Below are 26836 nucleotides of genomic sequence, written 5' to 3'. Positions count from 1 at the left end.
AATGAACAAGATAGGAAAAAATGATTAGATAAGATAAGAAAGCCTGGACAAGAATAAGCCAGTGGCGCCATCTGTTGGTGAAACCAGAACTAAAACATAATTTCTTTAAAGGCCGAAGGCAAATTTGGATTGGAATTAGGATCGTTAACTAGAACAGAAAGATTTTTATGAATGTGAAATGCCTCTAGAAAATCCAATTCTCCAATGGAAGATGTTTTTTGAATAATTTTGGCAGCAGAAAAATTGAAAGTGTGATTTTCGGACCAACAATGTTGCGCAACAGAAGACTTCTGTGTTTCCTTTTTCTAACATATGCCTCATGTTCTTTGACGCTAATAGCTCATTAATAAAATTGTTACAGAACATTGAGAAAGAAGATTATATCTTGAACTAACAACTATTTTTTTTTAATTCATAAGAAGTTACTGTTATATAGAATTCAAACAAGTTTTATAAATATGTGTAATTTTCATGAAAAAGAACATAAGATTTCGCTAAGAATAGCTAATTATACTCAAAATTATATTAGGAAATGTATATTTACTAAATTAAATTATTTCACTTATAAGTTAGTAATTAAATAATTAAGTTAATTTGAAATTAACAAAGCAATAACCTTATGTTTGGCGTAGGTTTAGTCAAGAACTCAATCGATTTCGAAGGCAAACAGGTGCAGATCCCCCTTCATCAGGAGCAAAGAAATCTGCATGGCTGTTTGGATGTTGGCTTTAATAGCATGACACGGTCTTGTTGTCCTCCAAATCTGTCACAAGACTGATTGGATATAGCCTCATACTTTTTGCCTCAGTCTTGCAGATGTCTTTGCTCCTGAGGAAGAGGGATCTGTACCTACTTGCCCTCGAAATCGATTGTGTACTTGACTAAATCTACTCCAAACATAAGATTTCGAAGGCAAACAGGTGCAGATCCCCCTTCATCAGGAGCAAAGAAATCTGCATGGCTGTTTGGATGTTGGCTTTAATAGCATGACACGGTCTTGTTGTCCTCCAAATCCGTCACAAGACTGATTGGATATAGCCTCATACTTTTTGCCTCAGTCTTGCAGATGTCTTTGCTCCTGAGGAAGAGGGATCTGTACCTACTTGCCCTCGAAATCGATTGTGTACTTGACTAAATCTACTCCAAACATAAGATTGTTGCTTTACTAATTTTATGTTTCCCTTTGGCACGTTTCTCTTCTCTTTTAATTATGTTAATTGTTTAACTACGAAACTGAGAAAAGGTGTAAGTTTCTTAATCAATAAAATGATACATTATTAGATTTTGATGTGCATTATTGTTTATCCCCTTCCCTCAAAAAAAAAAAAAAAAAATTAGATTAGCGTAGATTTTGAATATATTCTATCAGTATTTAAGATCATCAGGCATATGTCTCTCTTCTTTAGAAGCAAAAATGTTTTCCAAAATTTTGTTTTGCTTCTGAAAAAGGAAGACCTATGTGTTGTCAACTTCAAAACTTCTCAGTATAACTTAACAGAAATGTTCTAATAATATTTTTTTATATTTTTTCCAGAATCTTTCAAAATCAAACTAAAAAGTGAGCAAAGGAATTTCGCAATTTTGCCTCTTAAAAGAGGATGTAGAGTCATTAGGTTATTTTGAAGCAGAAGATGTGAAAAAGTGCACTGCACTCGCCGGGACTCGAACCTGGACCTCTCGAATACGCGCCGAGTGTACTACCGTTACACCACGAAGCCATAGAGAAAGGAGAAAATATCTCCCTTTTAAAGGGAAACAGGAGACTAGGGGACCCGATCGCCAAACCCAGGTGGTGCAAGATCATCATCCACAACTTTTTAGTTCGGGCGCCACTGTAGAGTCATTAGGATTTTTGAAGTAGAAAACCTGAAAAATGAGCAATGCCCTCGCCGGGACATGTACCTGAACCTCTCGAATACACGCCGAGTGTGCAACCGTTACACCACGGAGACATGCAGAAAGGAGAGAGTAAATAAGGGTCTTATGTTAATTGCCTTTGTAATCGATAAATTTTATTCAAAATTTACGCTTAGCTATTTTTATTTAAATCTAAAATTTATATTAACGCATCTTTCTTTTAATTAAATATTTTACTTTATTTTTAAAAATTATTTTACTCTTATCTTTTATATGATATCTATAATATCATACACTATTTCATTCTTCACGGTCATATGTTAGCTATGCACTACTCTGTTTGAGGTACAATATTCTGTTCTGGAACACACACTTTCGTTTCTATATATACTGCTTTATTCTAAATCAGTTGTGTACTAATATACTACGCACATTTTCAGGATACATTATTCTATTCATCCTTATTATACACACTCTCTCTTTCTGCTCTGTTCCATATTAATTGCTTACTATTCTATTTTATTCTTGGATATACATTATTCTATAATATTTTATAGTAATTATTTACTATCTTATTTAGGCATATAAATTTTACTTATCACTTTTATACGTTCTCGTATTCTATTAGCTTGAATATTCATTAACACTGACGGGAAAAGCATAGAAATAAAAATTACTATTGCGTTTTGTTAACTATTAGTTTTGCCAATTAATAATTAATTCATAAAAGTATAAATGTCAAAATTCTATCATGATTAATTTCAGTTTGGTTGTCTGTTTTAAAAATAGGACCATCTGCAATATTCCTGTCGAAAATTCGGAAAAAATTATATTTACATATATGTGTGTATTTTATATGAGCAAAATTATCTTTAATCGGTAGCTGTTTCCTTATTGTAACTCTTTAAATTAGTATTTTCTCATTAAAAATTATGTCATCCATTTGTGAATTCATTTGTATTCATAGCATTCTGAAACTCATTCAGTTTTTTTTTTTTTTTTTTTTTTTGTTAGGTTTAGAATTATGCTAAAATTTTAAGAAATAAAGTATGCTGTTAGAAATAATCAATTCAAAAACCTGAAAAAATTGTAATTGCGTAATTTATACAACAGACTTATTGTGTTATTAAGATTTTAACTACTAAAATAGTACAGCAAGTATTAAAATTATACCATTTTTGTAAAGTTTTAGAACATTGCTATCAAAGCTTTCACTCGCATTATTTGATTTAAAGAACAGAACTGATTTTATAAGGCATTTTCTTCTTTCATTTCTTGACTTCGCGATATAACGGTAGCACTTTCGGGGTGTATTCGAGAGGTCCAGCTTCGTTCGTGTCCTGGCGAAGGCTTTGTTCATTTTTCATGTCCCTTGCTTAAAAAAATAAATAAATAAAAAAATCTGCAGGTTTCAGATTTTAAATTACGTCCAAAGCGGCGTTTCTTTAACGTTTTGCGTGTTACCTTTATTTATTAAATACCATGGTTTTAAAATGAGCGTATCCTTAGAATTTCCAATACACAGTTCTGTCCCCGCTGGAGATAAAAAGGTTCCCCCCCCCCCAACCGTAGAGTGTTGCCATTTAAATCGTTGAGTTTGTTATTCAAAAATTCGTTAAAGTTTTACAAAATATGAAATTGATAATAAAACCAATTCTAAATTTCAAATTTGGTCTTCTACGTGGCCATATTTGTAGGAGGATTACGTCATTCAAAATTGTATGGCTCTATGTACCGTTGTTTTATCACAATGCGAGAACTAGACATACATTTATGCAGATTTTTCATTATTCGATTTCTTCAAATATAATGCAGGACTCTAACATTAGGTGGCAACAGTTTGAAAAGTGAAACGGACATTTATAGCGATTCAACGCAAAATCGCAAAACGAAAACAATAGTCCTTCAGGGATGAAACAGTAGCGTTCGAACTAAAAGAACCAGAAGGGGTGGATAATGATTCTTCACCACCAGGATCTGGCAGTTAGGGCCCCTAAGCCCCAGTCGTCCTTTAAAAGTGGAAGCATATATGGTCACTGTTCATTTTTCATGTCTTACTGCTTCAAAATAACCTGTACAGTGTAAAATTCAATTAGCACAATCTAGTTTAAAATTTTATCTTTTTTTAACTCTCTATTCCTAAGCCGGTGTTCCATCTAAACGCCAATAAAAATTCTATTTGACTTTCAACAAATATTCTTCCAGTTTTACTCCCAAGCCTCTTGTGGCAAACACTTTCTAAGACGACCATCTCCGAAAGTGACCAATCCTTTTTAAAACAAAAGAATATATCAATACTGAAGATTATGTTTTTAAATCGCCTAAGTTTACAGACGTATGGAACTGTAGGTGGTCGTTTCAGAGAGGGTTTAGTCTATTCGTTTGAATCCTATAGTTATTTTTGCGTTTCGCTGGACGATATGGTGGTTTAGCTAACACTCTGAAACTAAAGAATGCGAGCTCGATTTTAATCAGCTCTGTCACTCATGAGTTTACCGTAGTTTGCCGAATGCTTATTAAGCATTCGGCAAACTACGGTATTTGTAAAAATACTTTCCATTCCGACCATTTTTAAAAATACAGTAAGACCCCGCTTAACGCTGTTTCGGTTTAGCGCTCTTTTATTTTAACCCGGGGATTCCACGAAATCGCTCGCAGCATACGGGGATTCCCCGAAATATTATGCAGCGATAGGTTTCAAATACATATCCGAAAGAGTGTACTTGTATTTCTTGTTTGGTGCGGTATTGTACAGACATATTTAGAAGGAGTAAATGTGGAAGATGTCGAAGAAATAATTCAAGAAGCAGCGGCTAGTCTTTCTAATGATGAGCTCAAGGAATTAACTGAACAAGAAGAAAACAAAAATGTTGACAGCAGTGATTCAGAAGAAGAGCAAAAAGAACTTTCGATGGCGTTTGTAAAAAGGAGTTTGTCTACCACAACTGAAATAATGGATCAATTCAATGAAAATGATCCGAATTTTGACAGGAGCTCAAAAGTAAGGCGTGGTGTTAGAGATGCTCTATCCGTTTATGAAGAACGTTTAAGAGAACAACGCAAAAGAAAAAGGCAAACAACATTAGATGCTTTTGTCACAAAAAAGCAGAACACTGAAAACGCGGAAGGCTAACTAAATATGACTGACTTAGAATTTTATTTGTTTTTTTTAAGAATATTCGTTTTGTTATTTATATTTTGTTTTTATTTTTGCAAGAAATAATAATGTGGTATTAATTTGGGCTTTAAGAAACAAATGTTTGGTTTTATTTTTATTAAAAAAACATACTTTTTAAATTTAATACCTAACCAATTTCCTAGCCATCGTCCCCTAACCCCAATATTTACATGTAAAGATAGCCTCGTTTAGCGCTGTTTCGCATTACGCTCTACTTTGATGGAAAGTATTCCCCGCGTTAAGCGGGGTCTTACTGTACTTTCATTAAAAAATATTAACTGTATTAAAGAAAGAAACATGTGGAACAGAAGCACATCAGTTTGAATTTTAAAATCAGGCAAAATTTAGCTTCAGATTGTCTTAACATTGGTTTTATTGAAAATCTCCATGTTTAGAAGTAAACTGAAGCAGGATTTTCTTCTTCAAAAAGCGGAAAAGGTATTTTACGCTTTTTCGCACGAAACACGTCACTTGAAAATGCGATATGAAAAACAAATAAATCAGATAAAGCGACACTTTATTATACTTTTAAAAGATTTCTTTCCATTTTAAATCAATGATGGAGAATAATTGCAATTACAATGAGACACAGTTTTAATACATGATTCACATAAATACTTCACAATTATAATTAAAAAGCATTTACACAGAAATCCGCTCCTACCACAACTGTGCCGTAAAACAATAAATTCCATCTATAAAACCCAATTATAAAAAGTCAAAAGCCTAATCCCGCTAATGGTTACAAATTACGTAACGTATTACATCTATTGATCTACTTTACGAGTCCTTTCTGTCAGCTATTTGAAAAGACACTCTTGGTGGTTGTTACCCCCGAAATGAGATCCTTTATTAATCGTCTGGAAATGTGGTTCACCTCATGTAGGTTTACGACAAAGAATTAAAGCATTTCGTTATCGAAACATAGCCGCCGTATTCGACCAGAAAATGTAATTCGACGTTTCGGCGTGGCTTTTGATTTAAGATCCAAATAGTGACCGATATCCTATTTCGGATGTTTTACGAGTTTGATCGATTTCGTCCGTGGGACAATTCCAAATCTGGGTACTACATACATTACGCGCATGAATGACTTTTAATAGCTGATTAGCAAACTGATTACTTCTACTTCCCCAACGCATGTATGTGAATAGAAGGAAACAGAATAGTACAGAAAGTCTGACATCGGGGGTGGGGGGATGTTTACGATTGATCATATATATATATATATATATATATATATATATATTTTCGAATAAATCAAATTTTGCATTCCTTCGAATATATAAATTTAAATTAATGACAAAAATTGTAGTGAAGAAATTTGTTATGAAATAATTTGCAATAAATTTTCGAAATCGTGAATTTTTTAAAGGAAATTTTTGATGTTTTACACCGAAGTTTGCTTTAGTTTGCAAAGGATTTCCTCTCACAGTTAACACAAGCCCTGCATTGTTCCTGTGGATTTGGATTGCTGTATGCAGGAACGAAATAAACTCGTAATTCAAGGTTCCACTTTTTTTTTTTTTTTTTTTTTTACTTTTACACTGCTAAGGAGGACTACTGACCGGAAACAAGCCCTTACATCATACTGCAAGGGCTTGTTCCCGGTCAGTAGTCCTCCTTAGCAGTGTAAAATTAAAAAAAAAAAAAAAGTGGAACCTCGAATTACGAGTTTATTTCGTTCCTGCATTGAGCTCGTATAGCGAATTTCTCGTATAATAAAAACACACTTCCCCATTGAAAATAATGAAAATCTAGTTAATCCGTTCAGTATCCCAAAAATATCAACATAAAAATCAATTTTTACTTCCTTCTCCGAAGTAGAAAGGAAGTATTGTAATCGCGAAAAGTTTCAGGCCGCATATTTCAACGAAAATATCCATTCTGACCGCTATAGAATGCAATTTAACGATGTTTTTGCGTGATATCTGTACGTAAGGACAGAATAAAAGACTCTTTTCTCCAAAAAAATTATAAAACTGCTTTAAAATGAATTCTGAAGAGAATTTTTCGTGGCGTCTGTACGAACGTATGTACGTACGTGCGTACGTACGTATCTCGCAAAACTCAAAAACGAGTAGCCTCAGAACGTTGAAATTTTATATATAGGACTGCTATAACATGTAGATGTGCACCTCGTATTTTGGTTGCAATCGGCCGCACGAAAACGGATGTAAATATATTTATATATATATCCAGTTTGTTACCCGGCTCAGTGATCTCAGTTTCTTTACCTTTATATGTTTGTAAATTGTACATTTCTGCTTTAAAAATGATTGAATTATGTTGTTCTTATCTTCCGGTTAAGGTTTTTATGCCTTTAGTAAATCTGTATGCAATATTTTTAGAATTATCAGCAATTTTAAAGTTGCTTAATTGCCGCTAAGACTGTTTTTAATGGCGGCCATTGATGTTTACATTTGAAACAGGAGACTAGTGGATTTGTTGCCAATCTAGAGAAACGCAACTTCGCAACAACAAAGATAACGCATTCATTTATTATTGCCAATTAAATCATGCTTAATTCTTTCTGGAATTTTTTCGAGGAAATAAGTGTTTCAGATTTACTTCGTAATTTTTAATTCAGATATTTTGAGTTTTTATATATTTTTGCCTTCTCGCGAAGTGAGAACTGAATTAATTAAATGAGAAATACTCAATTGTCTGTGAAAAACTGTTTCGTTTTTGTTTTGTTTGCTTAATTTCTTTTATAGATCATTCTAGCTTTATTATAGTATTTGAATAGAACATGTGGCAACGATTAGATAATTCTATTGTTTAAATGATATAAATTTTGTGCATTATGAGTTATAATATGAACGAAATATATAAGTTAACTGTTATATAATTATTGGATTATATAACAGTTAACTTAGTTTCCGTTATATAATTATTGTAACAGCTTTAAATAATATTAAAATCTTATAGATTAAATAATTTAAATAGATGAACATTAAGGTATTTGTGAATGGCAATATTTGAAACCAGACTCGAGTGCCTCGTGCGACTCTCGCACGAAGAATGTAATTTATTTTTTAAATGTGAGAATATGTTTTCTCTTCTTGTTTGTATGTCGCCATTTTTTTGAGTGTTAAATAAAAGTTATTGCTGTGTTCCATCATTGGAGTTGCTTCATATTGCCAAAGAAGCATCACAGTCTTAATTATTTTGGAGGCACCGACGAGATCGAATAATCGTGCGTATTTCTATTTTATTAGTTCATCATTGAACATAATATTAGTGATACCAGATTATTACTTAATGTTTATATAGAATTGCTTTATGTTATTAGTTCATCACTGAACGCAATATTAGTGATACCAGATTATTACTTCCTGTTAATAATAAATTGTCTTATTTTATTACCGTATTTGATATTATATTTAATATTCATTTTAGTTGTCCAGACGGTAGATATATATATTGCTCTATGTTATTATTCTTATTTAATCACAATTAATGTGGTACAGAGAATGAACTTCATATAATTTAAATATTTCATTTTTGAGGTATACGTACTTAACAAAGTGCATTTAATTTCGTAATTCCTGACTTCATTAATTAACTAAAGTATTTGAATTGAGCTATTTTGAGGAAATATAAAGAACACAGTGTTCGTTAATTTTAAACATAAAAAAATGTCCTACTTAGGAAGAGCTCGTAAGGAAGATTTGCAAAATCTCGCGGTTGAACTGGGAGTTCATGTGACTGCAGATTTGAAAATAGTTGATTTAAAACAGAAAATTGTTGAAAGTAGAGATTATGATGAAGTCTTCGTCAAAGGAGTCTTAGACACAATAATAGAAGAACGGAAAGAGAGGGAGGAAAGGGAAAGAGAAGAAAGGAAAGAGAGGGAGGAAAGAGAAGAAAGGAAAGAGAGGGAGGAAAGAGAAGAAAGGAAAGAGAGGGAGGAAAGAGAAGAACGGAAAGAGAGGGAGGAAAGAGAAAGAGAAGAACGTAGGAGACAGGAAGAAGCAGAAGAGCGGAGAAGGAACGAACAGTATGAATTAGAGAGATTAAGACTTGAAGCAGAGACAAAGTCTCAAAATACCGGACAGATCCGGCCGAAAACGGAGCTGCGTCACCTTATGCAGAAATTCGATGACAAGAAAGGAGATATCAGTCTATATTTGCTATTGTTTGAAAGGCAAGCAGAATGGGCTAAAATTGATAAAAAAGAATTTGTATCTCATTTACTAGGACTACTTCCTTACGAAGTAACCCAGTTAATAGCTAGAGAACCCTCCGATAAAGCTAAAGACTATGAACACGTGAAAAATTTATTATTAAGACGGTTTAAACTAAGCCCGGAAAAGTTTAGGCAGAAATTTATGAAACATCAAAAAAAGTACCGAATCCACATGGGTGGATTTCAATTATGAAATAGAAAATTATTGCAAAGAATGGGTGACTGGTCTAGGAGTTAAGACTTTTGATCAGTTGCTAGATTTGATGGTGCTTGACCAACTTAAACGTCGAGTTCCTCCTGAAATTCGAGATCATTTTCTTGATGAATGGGTAGAGAGGATTTCATCTAAATTAGCTGAAAAACTTGATGCCTATGAAAACGTTTGCGGAAACCTTCAAAAAAAGCCTGTAGTGGATCGGCAGAAAGAAAGATACAATGCACTAACTCAAGGTAAATTGAGTTCAGATAATAGAAATAAAACTGAAAAAAAATTGTCATCAGGATTTAATTCGCAAAGCTGGTTTCATAGACCTAGAAGTCCACGTCCAGATGATAAATATGAAAAACGAAAAATGCCACAATGCTATCAGTGTGGGTCCTATCAACATTTAAGACCCCAATGTTCAAAACTTAAGAATAGTACTGAATCTCCTGCTAATCTTAACAGAATTAGTGCAAAACCAGAGGATAAATTTCTATTACCTTATACTAGTATGGGTTACGTAAATGGTCATAAAATTCCTATATTAAGGGATTCAGGTGCTAGTATTGATATAGTTTGTCGCAAATACATCACGCCGGAAATGCTGACAGGTGAAAATGTGTGGGTGCAATAGCCATTAGATTTGAATCCAACCTGTTTACCATTGGCTGAGATCGAACTAAATTGCGATCTTGGGCGAGTAATAACTAAGGCTGCCATTATTAGAAATGAACTCGACAAAGGAAGGTATTTATTAGGCAATCGAACTTTTGCACTGTTGAATAAACAAAGAAAGGGACCTGATAATCATCCTCCCCAGGTTAATGCCGTCTCTACTAGAGTTCAAAGGAAAAGAAAAATAGCTGAAGAGAAGACCTTGGAACCGATGAAAGAAGGAAATAAAGCATCCAAAGATATCTTTGAAGAAGTTAAATCACCGGAATTAAACGTGAAAGATTTTCACGAAAATTTGAAAAACGATGAAGAAATTAATACTGAGAATCATTTTGCATTATCATCATCTTTCGGCTTTTGATTTAATATCAAAGCCGCTACTAATAGACAAAGAAAACAATTGTCGAAAGCAAATGACAAATGAATATTATCCAAAAGGCACAGATGAACTGAGGAAATGCTTTGCTGTGAATTATAGCCGAGGAACTGGTCCACCATGAAAAAAATCTAGGCGCCGTCAAGGAAAAAAGGAAGACTAATTTGATCATTTTGCATCTTTTTCTACTTAAATGTGGTATAAAAATATTTGTTTAAAACTTAAAAATTTTGGCCTGAAATTTGGAAACTTATGAGAGAAGTTATCTTTTCTCTTTAAGCATTTGAGCAAGCCGAGATTACAAACTTTCGAAATTTACAGAACTTTTCCCTTCGGTAAAAGTCTCTCCGTTGGGGGAGAGGTTGTAACAGCTTTAAATAATATTAAAATCTTATAGATTAAATAATTTAAATAGATGAACATTAAGGTATTTGTGAATGGCAATATTTGAAACCAGACTCGAGTGCCTCGTGCGACTCTCGCACGAAGAATGTAATTTATTTTTTAAATGTGAGAATATGTCTTCTCTTCTTGTTTGTATGTCGCCATTTTTTTTAGTGTTAAATAAAAGTTATTGCTGTGTTCCATCATTGGAGTTGCTTCATATTGCCAAAGAAGCATCACATTATTATATAATTTAACTGTTATATAATTATTAATACTGTTAAGTGAATCTAGCGCCAGAATGTCGCTATGGTAAACAAATATTAGAGTGAATTTTAAAGAATGCATTTATTCTATTGTGGTTTATGCGCTGTCGGCGAAGTAGATTTAATTCAATCCAATAAGTTTAAATGAAATGCGAGAAAAAATATGTATAATTTAATATTCCAATACAAGGAAGTCATGAGGTGTACACATCAGATTTTTTTTTTTTTTTTTTTTTTTTTTTTTTTTTTTATATTATTGTACTATGGATGCAGAAAATCTAGGCAAGATTTCTCTTACCGATGCCATTTGCGAAACAACATTTTTGTACATCGAACAGCAAGACACTACAATTACAGGTAGATAATGTTGCGAATTTTGTATATGTGTAAATAATTTCAGTCAAATTATGTGAAAAATTGTAGCATATTTTGTATAATGTGACGTGAAATGCCTTAAGACAGGAAGCTCTGCTGGAAAAATAAGGTTACGGGGCAAGCCCATTTAACATTGAGGTAAATGGTTGTCTTGCTAAATTGGCGAGATATGGCGATGTTTTTGGCGACTAACTTTTGCTGCCAAATTTGGTGGTAAATCGCCAAAATTTGCCAAACATGGCCACCCTTTAACGACTTTTGAGTCCAATCCCTGTATAACTGTTATTTGTACTGCATTTGATCTCTACATTGTAACAGTATCCGGTTCTTTTATGCAACTTTAACCGTATACGCCTTCCAGTAATTTTGATAAATGGAAGGTACTAGATATTTATCGGCGGTTGGGGGCAGCACTACATAAGACGAAGGATAGCATCAGTTCTCAAAATTTAGCGCAGAGCTGACTTCGAAGTATTGAAAGATTTCCTTGCGGGCTTCGCGTTTTGGATGAGCATTGCACTGCATTATGTTTAACGTTCTTATTAGTTTTAAGTGGTAACCACTCATTGTGTTCTGTTCTATTGAGATGAGCTGTGCGAGTACTTTTGTTGAAAGTTCCAGAACTGTTAAATTGTTCCTGTTGGCAAAATATATTTTGTCAAGCTAGCATCGGTTCTGTGTGTATTCAATGCATTACGAACCCGTACGCATGCAACAAATTTAATTGCGGAGAGCGTGCGGTACATTGAAGCAAAGAAGAGAAGAAATATTATGAAAAAAATTGTACATGTTATGTATCAGCTTTAGTCGTAGCTTAAATAATCAGACGATAGTTTTAAAAAAACAGGATCCATTTATTTTTATTCAGGAGAAATATCGGTAACAAAAATCAGATATGCGGAGTAAATAAAAAGAATTACTAATAACTTTTTGTATGAAGTTTACTGCATCGTGACATTTAAGAAAAAGCTCCGATATTCCTTTTGCGAATCCTTTTATAGCCTCTGGAAAGGCGGAGCTTCACAGAAATGACGTCAACCTCGTCAGCCAATCCAGTTCACTTTAAATATCTCCAGAACATTCTAAAACTGTACGTGTAGAAAAGGCGGGAAAAACAACTTGACTACGGGGCTGTGGATTTAATTCCACGTACTTTCAAATAAGAGAACATCGCCATTAAAAATGAAAAGAACATACAGTTAGAATTTTAAGTGTATTCTTGAATATGGAATTTTATTTTTACATACATATAACTACTACTAAAAAAATTTTAGCAATCGAAAATATTCCTTAATTGTAAACCAATTTATGCTTTAGAACTGTCTGCACTGCTGTTCAAGAAGCCCTTTCAAATTAGAACTCAAACTATCACTAACTTCAAACGTACAGATCTTTTCAACAAACTCATGGAGAAAGTAAAAATTCATTATTTCTCCAATGCTCCAGGAATTATTACGCTCTGCAAATTTCACAAACGTATTTAACGCTTCGGCACTCTTACGTCAAGTCGTAACGGCTGAATCTTTCACATCGATTTCTATTCCATTATTTGTTTATTTACTTATCGCTATTCACGGAATTTCTCACAATTAGGTAATCATTGTAAATCTTCGAATTCACACAATAATTTCGTCTTCTGGTGGATTTCTCAGAGAAACGTTTTAAGTTATGTTTAGCAGTCATAACAGATCATCTTGGGATCATGCATATATTCGCCGTCTACGACAGAATTTAATTTCTTTATATTATACAACAATGAAAGTGCCGCAAAGCAGATGCAAATGTTGACGAACAAGAAGTTCATATATTTAACAGACAACGAGAAGATTCAACATGTGTGCTAGACTATTAGGATTGCCGAATTATTTCATGCAGAATTATTAGACATTTAAGTCCTTACCACCCACAAGATAATTTAGGCTACCAAACTGTGGCAAAAGTATTCGATTTATACATAAATGTAAGATGCATATTTTTATTATTTCGTAAGCTAGAACCTGAAGATTGCAGATATTCTGCGAGACAGTTTAGTACTCAAACTTTGTCATGATCGTCCGGAAAAATACCTGAAACCAGTTTTTCTAAAACCGGCAATACTGCTGAAAGAATGTACCAAAGTATCGGTTCCGGAAATTTTTCTTAGTACGTCTTTACTATAATCTTTAAATATCTTTAAGTATGCATCTTTCGTAGCTTTAAGTATTCAATGAAAGAGGTTCAGAGAATATTTAAATTACTTACTATAAACTGACAGATATCTTTAAGTGTTCGTTGGACCAGTAAAGGCAATATGTAACAGACCTATTTAAGTGTAATTGAACTATTTTATTCACGTCATGAACTCATGAACTGTAACCGAACTATTTTATTTAAACGCCATCTCGTGGCGATATGAAAAAAACGTCAGTCGAACTCCAGCCGCCATGATGTTAGTTTATTTTGTCTCTGTTATTCAACTGTTTGATGTTCCATTTGGTATATGTTTCATTTTTATGTATATTTCTTTTATTTGTAACCGTTCCTGTGTGTTCTGTTAATAAATCCTTTTAAAGCTAGCCGGCATTAGTGTCTATTGAGGAACGGCTACATCACATTGGCGCCCAACTAAATTTGAATCCAAAATGGCGCAACAAAATGTTTAGAATTTCTGTTTGGCTTTAACAAGCTCTTACTCCCGAATTTAACTTTTAGTTGCTGGAGATCGGCTCAGTTTCTTTACAGGTGTGGACTACTGGTCAAATATTCTGGAAACCAATTCTGGAATTAAAATTGTCATACCGTGCTGCTAGCACATCGAATCATCAACTGGAGCCCGTTCATATGATTCTCCGCCCGCTGCACAAAGTGGACAAATGTCAGTTCCTGACTTCTTGTCGAGACGTCTACGAAGTCAGAAGGGGGAGGATGTAACAGACCTATTTAAGTGTAATTGAAGTATTTTATTCACGCCATGAACTCATGAACTGTAACCGAACTATTTTATTTAAACGCCATCTCGTGGCGATATGAAAAAACGTCAGTCGACCTCTAGCCGCCATGATGATCGTTTACTATGTTATTCAAATGTTTGATGTTCCATTTGATATGTTTCATTTTTATGTATATTTCTTTTGTTTGTAACCGTTCCTATGTGCTCTGTTAATAAATCCTTTTAAAGCTAGCCGGCATTAGTGTCTATTTAGGAACGGCTACATCACATTGGCGCCCAACTAAATTTGAATCCAAAATGGCGCAACAAAATGTTTAGAATTTCTGTTTGGCTTTAACAAGCTCTTACTCCCGAATTTAACTTTTAGTTGCTGGAGATCGGCTCAGTTTCTTTACAGGTGTGGACTACTGGTCAAATATTCTGGAAACCAATTCTGGAATTAAAATTGTCATACCGTGCTGCTAGCACATCGAATCATCAACTGGAGCCCGTTCATATGATTCTCCGCCCGCTGCACAAAGTGGACAAATGTCAGTTCCTGACTTCTTGTCGAGACGTCTACGAAGTCAGAGGGGGAGGATGTAACAGACCTATTTAAGTGTAATTGAAGTATTTTATTCACGCCATGAACTCATGAACTGTAACCGAACTATTTTATTTAAACGCCATCTCGTGGCGATATGAAAAAACGTCAGTCGACCTCTAGCCGCCATGATGATCGTTTACTATGTTATTCAAATGTTTGATGTTCCATTTGATATGTTTCATTTTTATGTATATTTCTTTTGTTTGTAACCGTTCCTGTGCGCTCTGTTAATAAATCCTTTTTAAAGCTAGCCGGCATTAGTGTTTATTGAGGAACGGCTACATCACAAATATAAATACTTTTTAAGTTCTTTTACTGCAGCTTAATTTATTACTTAACACTTTTGTTCTATAGCAACACAATGCAAAGACATTAGGTTTTTTTGATGCTGAAGACATAAAAAATATGCAGTGCCTCCCTGGGACTCGAACCTGAACCTTAAGAAACCGCACCGAGTGTGCTAACCGTTACAACACGAAGCCTTAAAAAGCGACTGGTCTTTAGGGGACCAAATCGCCAAATCCTGGTGGTGAAGAATCATCATCCACCACCTTTCAGTTCGGGCGCCACTGTAGAGTCATTAGGCTAATCCGGTCCTCTTGAATGCGCACCGAATGTGCTAACTGTTATACCACGAAGGTATGCTGGTATGAAGGTATGCGCCGAGTATGCTGCGTTACACCGCGAAAGTATCATATAACGTTATGCCATTAGTTTTATGTAGGAACATGGTATCGTCCATACAATCCTGTTGTCACACAAAGTAATGCGTGGTAATGGAAGTATCCTGTATGTATCATGTGGTATTGTGTAGTATCATTTAGTATTATGTGGTATTATGTTGCATTATTTTATATAGTATTATGATATGTCTATTGTGTATTATGCTAGGTTATACTCTCTTCGGCGTAATTTTATGCAGTAATAAATGCATCATGTCTGTTAAGTAGTTTCAAATAGTAACATAGTCTCAACGGAATCGCCTGTTATTTAGTACATATCATGTACTAAGTTATTCTATGTATGTGGCATCATATAATCATGTAATTATACAGTATAAATGTATTTGTAGAATAATGTAAAATCATGCTGTATTATAGTATCACTAGTATTATCTACCATGTTGCATTATGCCTTGCGTGGTGTCATACAGCATATTATTTTTGGTATCATTCGCATCATATGATATCAGGCATAATAAGCTATCCTGCATCATGTATATCATTCAAAGTTACTTTTCATATAGCTTTATATCTTTATACCATATATAATGCAGCAATATGTTATATCGTGCAAAATCATGATTATTTTAATTATTGCCATCTCTTAGTCTCTTATATCATGTAGTCCTTTTGCAGTATGTAGCCTTTAACCTCTATGTAGTATGTGGTCTGTAGTCCCTATGTAGTATATAGTCATGTCTTCAAGATTCATGTTATATATAGTTTTCATGAATCGTGTGGTATGCAACAGTCTAAATGTTATACTTATACCACTAACCAATGTCAGTACCATTGAGTATCATCCAGTAATATTTCACGTAATATCACATATCATGTATCATTGAATGTCTCATATAATACTATACTGCATATGTATGTCACTTAAAGCACTAATTCTGGCAAAGTACTTATCTGCCATGGCCCTTGTTTGGCATTTTTTTTTAAATTTTAAATTTTTAATTTTATCTTAATTCATTTTTTTTATTTCTTTCTTTCTATTACATGACATTCAAAATATATGCTGGGTCTCGGCGACTGTTCTGGGGATTTCGTGCGCCCCCTCCCTTCCCCATACCATCTTGCGTCACTTTAGATAAAGGGGGACGCGGTGCTATACCAATTAACCGCTATGGTAGAGAGATGGTGCTCGCGTCCTCCGTCACTAAACTAAACTAAACTAAACTAAACTCTAAGCATTCTAATGAAAGCGATGGAAGAGAATATCTAAGCATTTTATCCTGTGTAACCTTGAATATCCAAATGTATCGAAGATTCAAAATTGTCATAAAAATAAGAAGGCCCTGTAATTTTGATTAATGAGGGATAGGAAAAAAGTTGCCTTTATTTTTTTTTTTAAATCTGATGTGTACGCCACATGACTTCCTTGTACGGAATATTAAATTATACGCATTTTTTCTTGTATTTCATTTAAACTTATTAGATTGAATTAAACCTACTTCGCCGACACCGTATAAATCACAATAGAATAAATGGATTCTTTAAAATTCACTTTGTTTACCATAGCGACACTCTGGCGCTAGGTTTACTTAACAGTATTATGTTTCGTTCATATTATAACTCAGAATGCACAAAATTTATATCATTTAAAGAATTATCTAATCTTTGCCACATGTTCTATTCAAATACTATAACAAAGCTAGAACGATGTATAAAAGAAATTAAGAAAACAAAACAAAAAAGAAACAGTTTTTCCCAGACGATTGAGTATTTCTCATTCAATTAATTCAGTTTCTACTTCGCGACAAGGCAAAAATACATAAAGACTCAAAATATCTGTATTAAAAATTACGAAGTAAATCTTAAACGCATATTTCCTCGAAAAAATTCCAGAAAGGATTAAGCATGATTTAAATAATAAATGAAGCCATTATGTTTGTTGTTGCGAAGCTAAGTTTCTCTAGATTGGCAACAAATTCGCTATCCTGCTGTTTCAAATATAAACAAGAGCAATGGCCGCCATCAAAAACATTATTAGGCTTAGCGGCACTTACACAATTTTAAAATTGTTGATAATTCTACAAATATTGCTTGCAGATTTACTAAAGGCATGAAAACCTTAACCCGAAGATAAAAACAACATAATTCAATCATTTTTAAAGCAAAAAATGTACAATTTACAAATATGTAAGAGTAAAGAAACTGAAATCACTGAGCCGGGTAACAGAGTGGATATATATATAAATATATTTATATACGTTTGGTGCGGCCGATTGCGACCAAAATACGAGTTGCATATCTACATGTTATAGCAGTCCTATATACACAATTTCAACGTTCTGAGGCTACTCGTTTTTGAGTTATGCGAGATACGTACTTATGCACGTACGTACATACGTTCGTACAGACGCCACGAAAAATTCTCTTCAGAATTCATTTTAAAGCAGTTTTATAATTTTTTTGGAGGAAAAGAGTGTTTTATTCTGTCCTTACATACAGATATCACGGAAATACATCATTAAATTGCATTTGAAAGAGGTCAAAGTGGGATATTTTCGTTGAAATATGCTGCCTGAAACTTTTCGAGATTACAATACTTCCTTTTTACTTCGTACAAGGAAGTAAAAAAAGCACATAATTTTGTATTGCTTTTTTCATTTGAAATTTCTTCAGCCTGTCCTTTAGAAGATTGCTTTCATAGAGAGATCCTTTGTTTCTTTATTACAAATGCCTTACAATTGCCTCACTAGCATAATGCTGCCATATACTGTATTTCTTGCTATTCAGTTCCCAAGGGCTGTTTCGATGGTCCTTACATCATCAGTAAAAATAATTTTGTGTTGACTGCCTGAGCGGGGTACAGTATTCACAGGAAAATTGTTAGAATTTTAAGGAGGCAAAAAATTAGTATATTATACGTACGAATTCAGCATAAAACCTCGAATTATCAGGATTCTATACTAAATACTAATTCATTACAAATGACGGAGAGCAAAAAGAATCAGAAATATTAGTACCACGTGGAAAAACAGTTCCATATTCTCGGTAATAAGCTTACTAAATGTCCCGACGCATTTCATTTTTACTTCCTTGTATGAATTAAAGGAGGTATTGTTATCGCGAAAAATTTCGGGTATCATATTTCAACGACAAATATCAATTTAGGGAGCTGTGGAATTCATTTAGACAATTTTTTTGCCAGACATCTGTACGTACGGACAGAATAAAGGACTCTTTTTTCCCATAATGGATTTAAAACGGATTCAGAAGGAATTTTTCGTGACGTATCTACGTACGTATGTATGTACATCGTATAACTCAAAAATGATTAGCCGTAGAACTCTGAAATTTTCTATATAGGACTGCTATAACACCTAGTTGTGCACCTCCCTCTTATGTAGCGATCGGCCGCACAAGATATATATACATAAATATGCATTTTTTGCTTTAAAAGTGATTGAATTATGTTGTTCTTATATTCTGGTTAAGGTTCTTATGCCTTTAGTTAATCTCCATGTAAAAGTTGAATCATCAACAATTTAAACGTTGTTTAAGTCTAACTAAGCCCAACGATTCCGCCATTTGTTTACATTTGAAACTCTTAGCAGAATAATGAATTAAGTCAGTTTGTGCACCTTCAGTGTCTTTTGGCTGAGTGGGACCAAAAGTAAACTTTCAGTTTTGTGCATCGAAAAATCTGTCTTCTTATCCGCTGGCCGAATAGCTTGTTTTCGCGTAGGAACTCTTAATTTTAATTGTAAAAATTGTTTTTTAAATTGTTTTCAACTGTATTTGGTGTTATAGTTTTTCTGTATTTTAGAAATTTTTAATGAAGATGTTTTCAGTTTTTATGTATTCTTGCCGTCCCGCCAATATATTGAAGGAGAAATATATTTCTAATGAAATTCGAGAAATTAAGTTTAAATAGTTAACTAAGAAAAATAATTTTAATTTTAGAGAATTTCTAGAGAAATAATTCATAAATGTCAAATGGATATGATTTGAAAATTTCGATTATTGCTCATATTTATGATTGCGTTCTGCTTTCAAATATAAAGTTATTATCAAGAGAAAAATATTTTTTTGAGAAAACGGCAAATTTATTTGCTTATCTCTTGCAGTAATCTATCAAGAAAAATTTTCAATTTCAGAAAGTTTTCTGGAAAAGTTTTATGAAGCAAAGAAAATCTTTCATCTTCCGAAGTTTATATTAAGATGACATAAGTGGCAAACTAGGCCATTTTCTTTCAACAATAATTGAACCGGAAAACCGCTAGCTTTTAAAGTTGAAATTTAAAGTTTGTTCTAGAAAATGTTTTGACGGAGTAAAAGTAAATTACCTCTTCAAAGATTTAAAAAGATGTTCAATCGAAAGATTACATCGCTTTTGACGCTAAATTGTCTATGCCAGTTGAAATAACAAAGCAAAAGAATTAAGTGAATAATAAGAAATCCAGAACAAAATAGCGGATTGGAAATTTTATAATTTTTGTTATTTAATTGCACTAAAATGGAATTATTAAAAAGTACCCTTTTTAAAGTGTTCTCATAAAGCTAAATTAATTTTACTTTATGCCTTAAATTTTCAACAAATCTTTTCACTGAAATGGAATACTGAGATCACAAAACTTTTTTTTAACTGCGATTGTCACTTAATACGTAATTATTCACGCTGTAAAAATATAGCAAACACATTTTATAGCTCTTTTGAAATTTGTAACTTGCAGAGTATCAAAACAGATTCGCAAACGTATATTCAAAAGCGCCCTTTGGAATCATAAATGCGGTTAAAACAGAATCAGAAAAATTATAACATACTCGTATTTTCTGATTAACATATATAAAGAAAAAAGTCTGTGTGTTTGGTTGTCCTCCCAGTAACTCAGTCACTACTGTAGCTATTTTCACCAACTTTTCTACAATTCTTTTCTGGGTCCTGCAAAAGGTCGACGTCCACATTTAAAAAAAAAAAAAAAAAAAAGTAACTAAAATCAGAGATATTAATTAAAAACTCGGAAAAACGATAATTTTCGCCGTCATTTTTCTGAGTGGCGACAGTCTCGCAAGTTGGAGATGAAAATATGCTTTATTTCGAAAGTTGTTGCCACTGATCGCTTTCAAATCCTAGAGTTAAAATAAAAAATTTCTAAGTTTTGCGATGAAATAAAAACAGCATTACCAAACATTAAATACATTTTTTCCAATTCCAAAAATTCGTGGGAAGCCATTTCGACTTTTTATCCATCTTCGTACGACTTTGATCAGCCGAAATACTAATTAAAAATTTTGAAAGCGCTAATTTTCGCACTTATATTTCCGAGTGGCAGCAGTCTCACGCGTTGGAGATAAAAATGCTTTATTTCGAAAAGTGTTGCTATTGCTCACTTTCAAATCGTAGAGTTAGTTAACCAAAAAATTTGTAAAATTTACAAAATCTGTAAAGAAGAATGTCTAATTGTTTTTTCGCGTTTTATGGATTTTTGAACAATTATGGAAAATTGTTTGCCACATTTAATCGACTAAAACTGAATATAGATGAAATATTGGATGGAGCTTGAGCTTTTATGACCATTCCATTAGAAAGACGAAAATCATTAAAAACTTCGTGCTATTTTTGCCAATATAATGAGAGAGAATTAAGCTTATTTTTCTATCGACAATTTTTAAGTGGGTTTCATATCGCACCAGAGTGAAAAATGCATGACTATGAATCTTATTTTTTGCCTTGTTATTACAGAAGGATTACAACGGTATCGTTCTCTCTGCTGTTAGATGCATTACTCTCAATTAACTTAACTGGCCTCCGATACTTACGTTAGTCATAAATAAAAATTAAATTCTACATTCTGATTTAACTTTAAAGTATATAATATTTTAAGCTTTATGCAATAATAGTCAATAATAGCAATTATTCTTCGTTTTAAATTAACAGCGATAAGAAACATGAACGAAAATGAAAACAAAATTCTACCAAAAGCCATTCCGTTTCAACGAAAGTATACAATACTTTATGTAATTATAATCAATAATAATGATTATTCTACGTTTTAGTTGAATAGCGATAAGAATTTTGAAAGAAAACCTAATTTAGAAATTGAATGAAAAGTGTACAATATTTTATGTAATAATAATCAGCAATAGCAATTCTCATTTTTAAGCTGAACAGCAATCAGGATCATCAGCGAAATCGAAATTTTATATTCTAGTTTGACTTAATTATCCACAGTGATGTAAAGTGTACAATCCTTCATATCATAAGAATCAATAAAATTAATTATTCTTCATTTTTAAACTGAACACCAATAATAATATTCATGAACGAAAATATAACTCCATTCTGGTTTACAATAATTTAGTATGCGGGACAGCGATAAGAATGAAGAATGAAAACTATATTGTACATTCTGGTTTAATAATAATGAACAGTAATCTAAATTATTATTTTTTTTACTTCAGGGGCAATAAGAATGACAAATGAAAAAGAAATTCTGTATTCTGGTTTAACTGAAAACTATATAATATTTTATAAGTTATATAATAATACCTAATTGTAACAATTATCCTTCATTTTAAATTCAACGGCAATAAAAATCATGAATAAAAACGGAATTCTATTCTTTGGTTCTACCGAAAGTATAGAATACTTTAATGTAATAATAATCAACGATAGCAAATATTCTTAACTTTAATCTGAAGAGCGGTAATAATCGTGAACGAAAATAAAGGTACTGTATTCTGGTTTAACTCAAAAATTTGTAGTAATTTCTACTTTAAGAAATAATAATCAAAATAGAAACAGAGTGGTTTCTGATTAGCAGTTTTATTTCATTCTAATTACAAATAAAAGCTCTAACAAATATTACATGTAATAAGTGTAAAGCAAAATTTTACTAAAATATTGCAACACTGCTTTCTTATTACTTGCATCATACTTTTTATTGATACGTAAAGGTAAAGGTAAAAGTATGGCGGACACCAGCGATGTACCATAGGCCAACTGGTAATGCCTTCCCATACTAACTCTATAAAAAAAAGAGGGGGGGATTTTATAGGAATTTACATAGACTGAAGCTTTCCAAAAGGTCTAGAGTTTGCCTATTATGGTATATCGTGCAATCCCACAGTACGCCCTGAATCCAGTATTTAATTAAGATAAAGATGCAGGATATAAGTAGATTACAAAATACTAATTCAGAAGTCAAACAACAAAAATCAGCGTTATATTTACAAAATTTTCACAGGACTAGTTTCGATGGTTTTACCGAACCACCATCTTCAGCTGCAAAAATTTTGCGGTTTTGCAGCTGAAGATGGTGGTTCGGTAAAACCATCGAAACTAGTCCTGTGAAAATTTTGTAAATATAACGCTGATTTTTGTTGTTTGACTTCTGAATTAGTATTTATTCGGCGCGTTATTGTGTCTTAGATTACAAAATATTTGGAACACAATTTGAGATTCACAAGATAAATTGAACATCTGATTTGGTGCAACAAAAATAGGAGATGAACATAATTAATAAACAGATAAACATAATGAGATAATTATAAATTCGTACTGGCAACACGATGTTAAAACGAATTGTAATAATAACGCAAAAGAGGTAGGTGTCCATGGGTTATTTCAGATATATTGGTTTATTGCAGTTTATAAAGTTCATGAGGGGAGCCATTTTGTCCATAATCACAGCATATAAAAGTTTATAAGGACTTGACAGAGATCTAGGTGTAAGTCCACATACTAACGTGAATTCTTTGAGATAGTAACAAGAACTATAATACGTTAAATGTTAAAAATAGCGTTCTTAATTTTTCTATCACCCTGATTCCTATGTAAATATAAATTTTGCAGTTATTAGTCAGAATTTGGAAGAATATCTAAAAATCCAAATATTATGTATTTAATATTAGTATTTTCTAGTAGGAAATAAAAGCGACGAGAAAATAACTTTAAACCGAAGTCAAAAAATCTACTTTAGATCTTGATATAAGCAACGCCCAGTTTAATAAACTGTGAAAATAAAATTATTTCCATTGAACATAATGATTAATGAACATTGAGCATTTTTTCATAAATTCACAAACTTTACTATATTTTTAAGATTAAAAAACCGACATTACCTACAGTGTTCATGAAATTTATTTTCCCTATTGCTATTTTTAATTACTTGAAAATTAATTTAGTTAATTTATAGGAAAATGAAGAAAAGAGGACTGGATTACATATTTCAGATCAAATAATTTTGGGGATATTAATGTATGGTTAAAAAATGAAATTATAAGGAAACCATGCTAAGTTTAGGTCCGAAAAATTTATTTTTATTAATAAAAATATTATTTCTAGAAACGGCAGTTCAACATTTATTTCAGTAAAATTAAACTTAATATATGGGAGAGACAGGTATAGATATACAGTTATTAACATGAAAGAGATCAACTTTGTGCCATTGGTCATTAGATATAATCCTCATATTGCTAGCTTTGTAGAACTGCTTTCGTTTGGTGTGGTTTAAAGGCTAATGAGATGTACTTGAAATTCTTTTGCGTAACTGCAATATAAATACCCTCGTCTTAAAATTGTACGTATTGCTTATAGTAGTTAAGTACTTATTGACATGATATTTTGATGCACATGGGTCCATTTTGAGGCGTGATCAACTGAAATTCTTTTTTATCTACGGAAGGCATGTATGTCAGTCTAGAACTTAAAAAGAAAGAAATTTTTATTTTAGATTAATTTTGGTTTAGAGAAAAATTTTGCGTATTTCGAAACGTAAGTCCTTCGAAATGCACTGAATTTTTTTGCAAGCCCAACGTCAAGCTAAGAAAATTTTAATTAGTTTAAAATATTAAATTCCTCTACACCAGAATTTCGTTAAACAATGCATTACAAAAGAAGATTATGGACTAGAGGGTAATTTTTACATTCAGTGCATCATACTTATATAAAAATAAAGAAATGCAATTTTCGACGCAATAAGTATAAAACATTAATAAGCTTTTCAAACATTGTACATGATAAACGATATCGTAATTAAGTACATGTTTAAATTAATACAACTTAAAAATTAAAAGAATGTTTCAAACTTTTACTTAACGAATTTTCCCAGCTGGCAACAGCTAAAAAAAGTTATGTATATATTTCAGATTTTACGTTAGTAATAGTTAATAGTTAATTTAAAATTAATAGTTAATTTAAAGAATGGAAGTCATTTTTTTGAATAATGTGTTTAAGTATTATTATTATTCATCATCGTAAACTAACATTTCTGGGCATTTTTGACATTTCTCTAATTTTTTTATGTTTTAAAAAAGTCTCATGTTTAAAAAAGTCGAAATAACTGTATGCAAACAAATTATTCCTTAATTAAACAATGATATTCTAAAGATTAAATGTATTAACACATAACAAAAACAAATTGATTGGCGAAAGAGTGTCTGTAAACAAATTAGTTTTATGGTACGGAGTATTAGAGCATTTGGGAGCACCTGTTTCCAAAATATAGACATATCATAAAACTATAAGAACTGTTTTATTTCGTACTAATTATGCTTTTTCACTAAACACATGGTAAATGAATAAAAATATAATAAAAAATAGCAAAAATTCTAATTACAACTGAATTTAATGGTTACGACATTCAGTCAAGGAGTAAATTTTTAACAAAATTAAATTTCCTGAACACACTTTTAAAGGCAAATAATCCCTCAAATCGTGAAATATTTTCCAGAACCAAAAAATTAAAAAGCGGAATTATTCTTTCTTTGCCCATTTTACAAATTTTACACGTAGATGCTTTTTCGAGGCTTTACTAGAGACATACTTCAGAGGAAAAAACTTACCAAGAGTAGCACTTTAAAGCCCATGTTAATCCTAATCGACGACAAGAGTGGAGTGTCCGTGTCCTGTCTAGTATCTTGTTATGCCGTTTCCCTTTTGACCAATCCTAAAGTCATAACTTCAAAGAGCAAGCAAGCGTGAATTCCACTTTTCCAAGACTCGTGCACAGCAAATGCACGGCAGGTAGGATAGGGTTGCCGGATTTGTTCCTTCATCGTCTTGTGGTTTTTTTAAAAAAAGAAAGGAAAGTTTCATCGAGATGGTTTGGGAACTTGTTCGAACAAAAGACCCTTTAACGTAATGGGCACGAAAAGGCGAGTTTTGCTTTTAAAATAAAAAGTAAGATGCAGTATGCATTTATGTACTATTTGCATGTTTTATGATTGCGACCTCGATTATTCGTCATGTTTATGCAATTTTCAAACGCAGCATGTTACATGCACAAGTGAAAGTGCTCAAACTGATTGAGGTTTTGTCATAGCTGAATAAAGAAGAATATTTTTGTTGAGAGATACTGGAATGAAATTCGGTCGTATTTAGCTAATTTCTGAAGAAAATTAATGCACAGGTATTTGCTAACTTACTGTGGGATTATCTCAACACATCCTAAAGGGAAAAATGTCATAAACCGTTAGCGACGCTGACTGCCGTACCGAAGGGCCCGGGTTCGAATCCCGGAGAAGGCGTGGATGTTTGTAAAGGTACAGTGTCTGTGCAGACTGGGGGCACTCTAAATATGCGGCGAGCCGAAAGTCATCTGGGAAGGTTGGAAGTAGAGGAAGAGGGGTGGGACACTCTCGGACCCGATCCCTCCTGGCGTACTCTCTCTCAGAAATTACGGGCAGAACTGAGCTGAAGCGGGGCTGTCACCTGGATGTCGTTCAAGGGTCCTTAAGGACAGGCGTATTTGAGTCCTGGTCACGATGAATATCGTGAGCTCGTGCTGACCTTTCTCAGGCAAGTGATATTAGTAACAACAAAAACGATTCTAAAATAAAGTTTTGAAAATCTCATATAGTTTATTGAAATATCGTGCATTTCTATGCCTAAGCTGAGAATTTTTAACAGATTTTGTCTCTGCTTAAAAATATGGGTCAGCTTATATAGGCGTTCAAAATTATTCACAAATTTAAAAAAATCTTAAAGGTTTCAGATTTTGAATTACGTCCAAAGGAATTTTTTTTAACGTTTCGTGTTTTACCTTTATTTATTAAATATTATATTCACCGCACTTATATCCTAAAATCCAATTCAACAGCAGTATCACAAGATCCTTTATTTATTAAGTATCATGTTCT

At 32.7% G+C, this 26836-nt stretch overlaps 1 protein-coding gene across 1 annotated transcript in view; it reads right to left on the bottom strand.

Annotated features, from left to right (window-relative positions):
- Window positions 1-25700, bottom strand: part of LOC118197576 (uncharacterized) — a 138955-nt gene extending 113255 nt beyond the window's left edge. The window contains exon 1 of the mRNA XM_035369107.2: window positions 25541-25700. Coding sequence (XP_035224998.1) covers window positions 25541-25564 — 24 coding nt within the window. The 5' untranslated portion in view covers window positions 25565-25700. The remainder of the gene's footprint in view (window positions 1-25540) is intronic.
- Window positions 25701-26836: the final 1136 nt, after the last annotated feature.

The sequence above is a fragment of the Stegodyphus dumicola genome, chromosome 7, assembly GCF_044657685.1.
Source record: "Stegodyphus dumicola isolate Sdum_Otavi_A_Nest chromosome 7, ASM4465768v1".
In the NCBI taxonomy this organism is placed as follows: domain Eukaryota; kingdom Metazoa; phylum Arthropoda; class Arachnida; order Araneae; family Eresidae; genus Stegodyphus; species Stegodyphus dumicola.
This window is presented reverse-complemented; position numbering and strand designations above follow the sequence as displayed.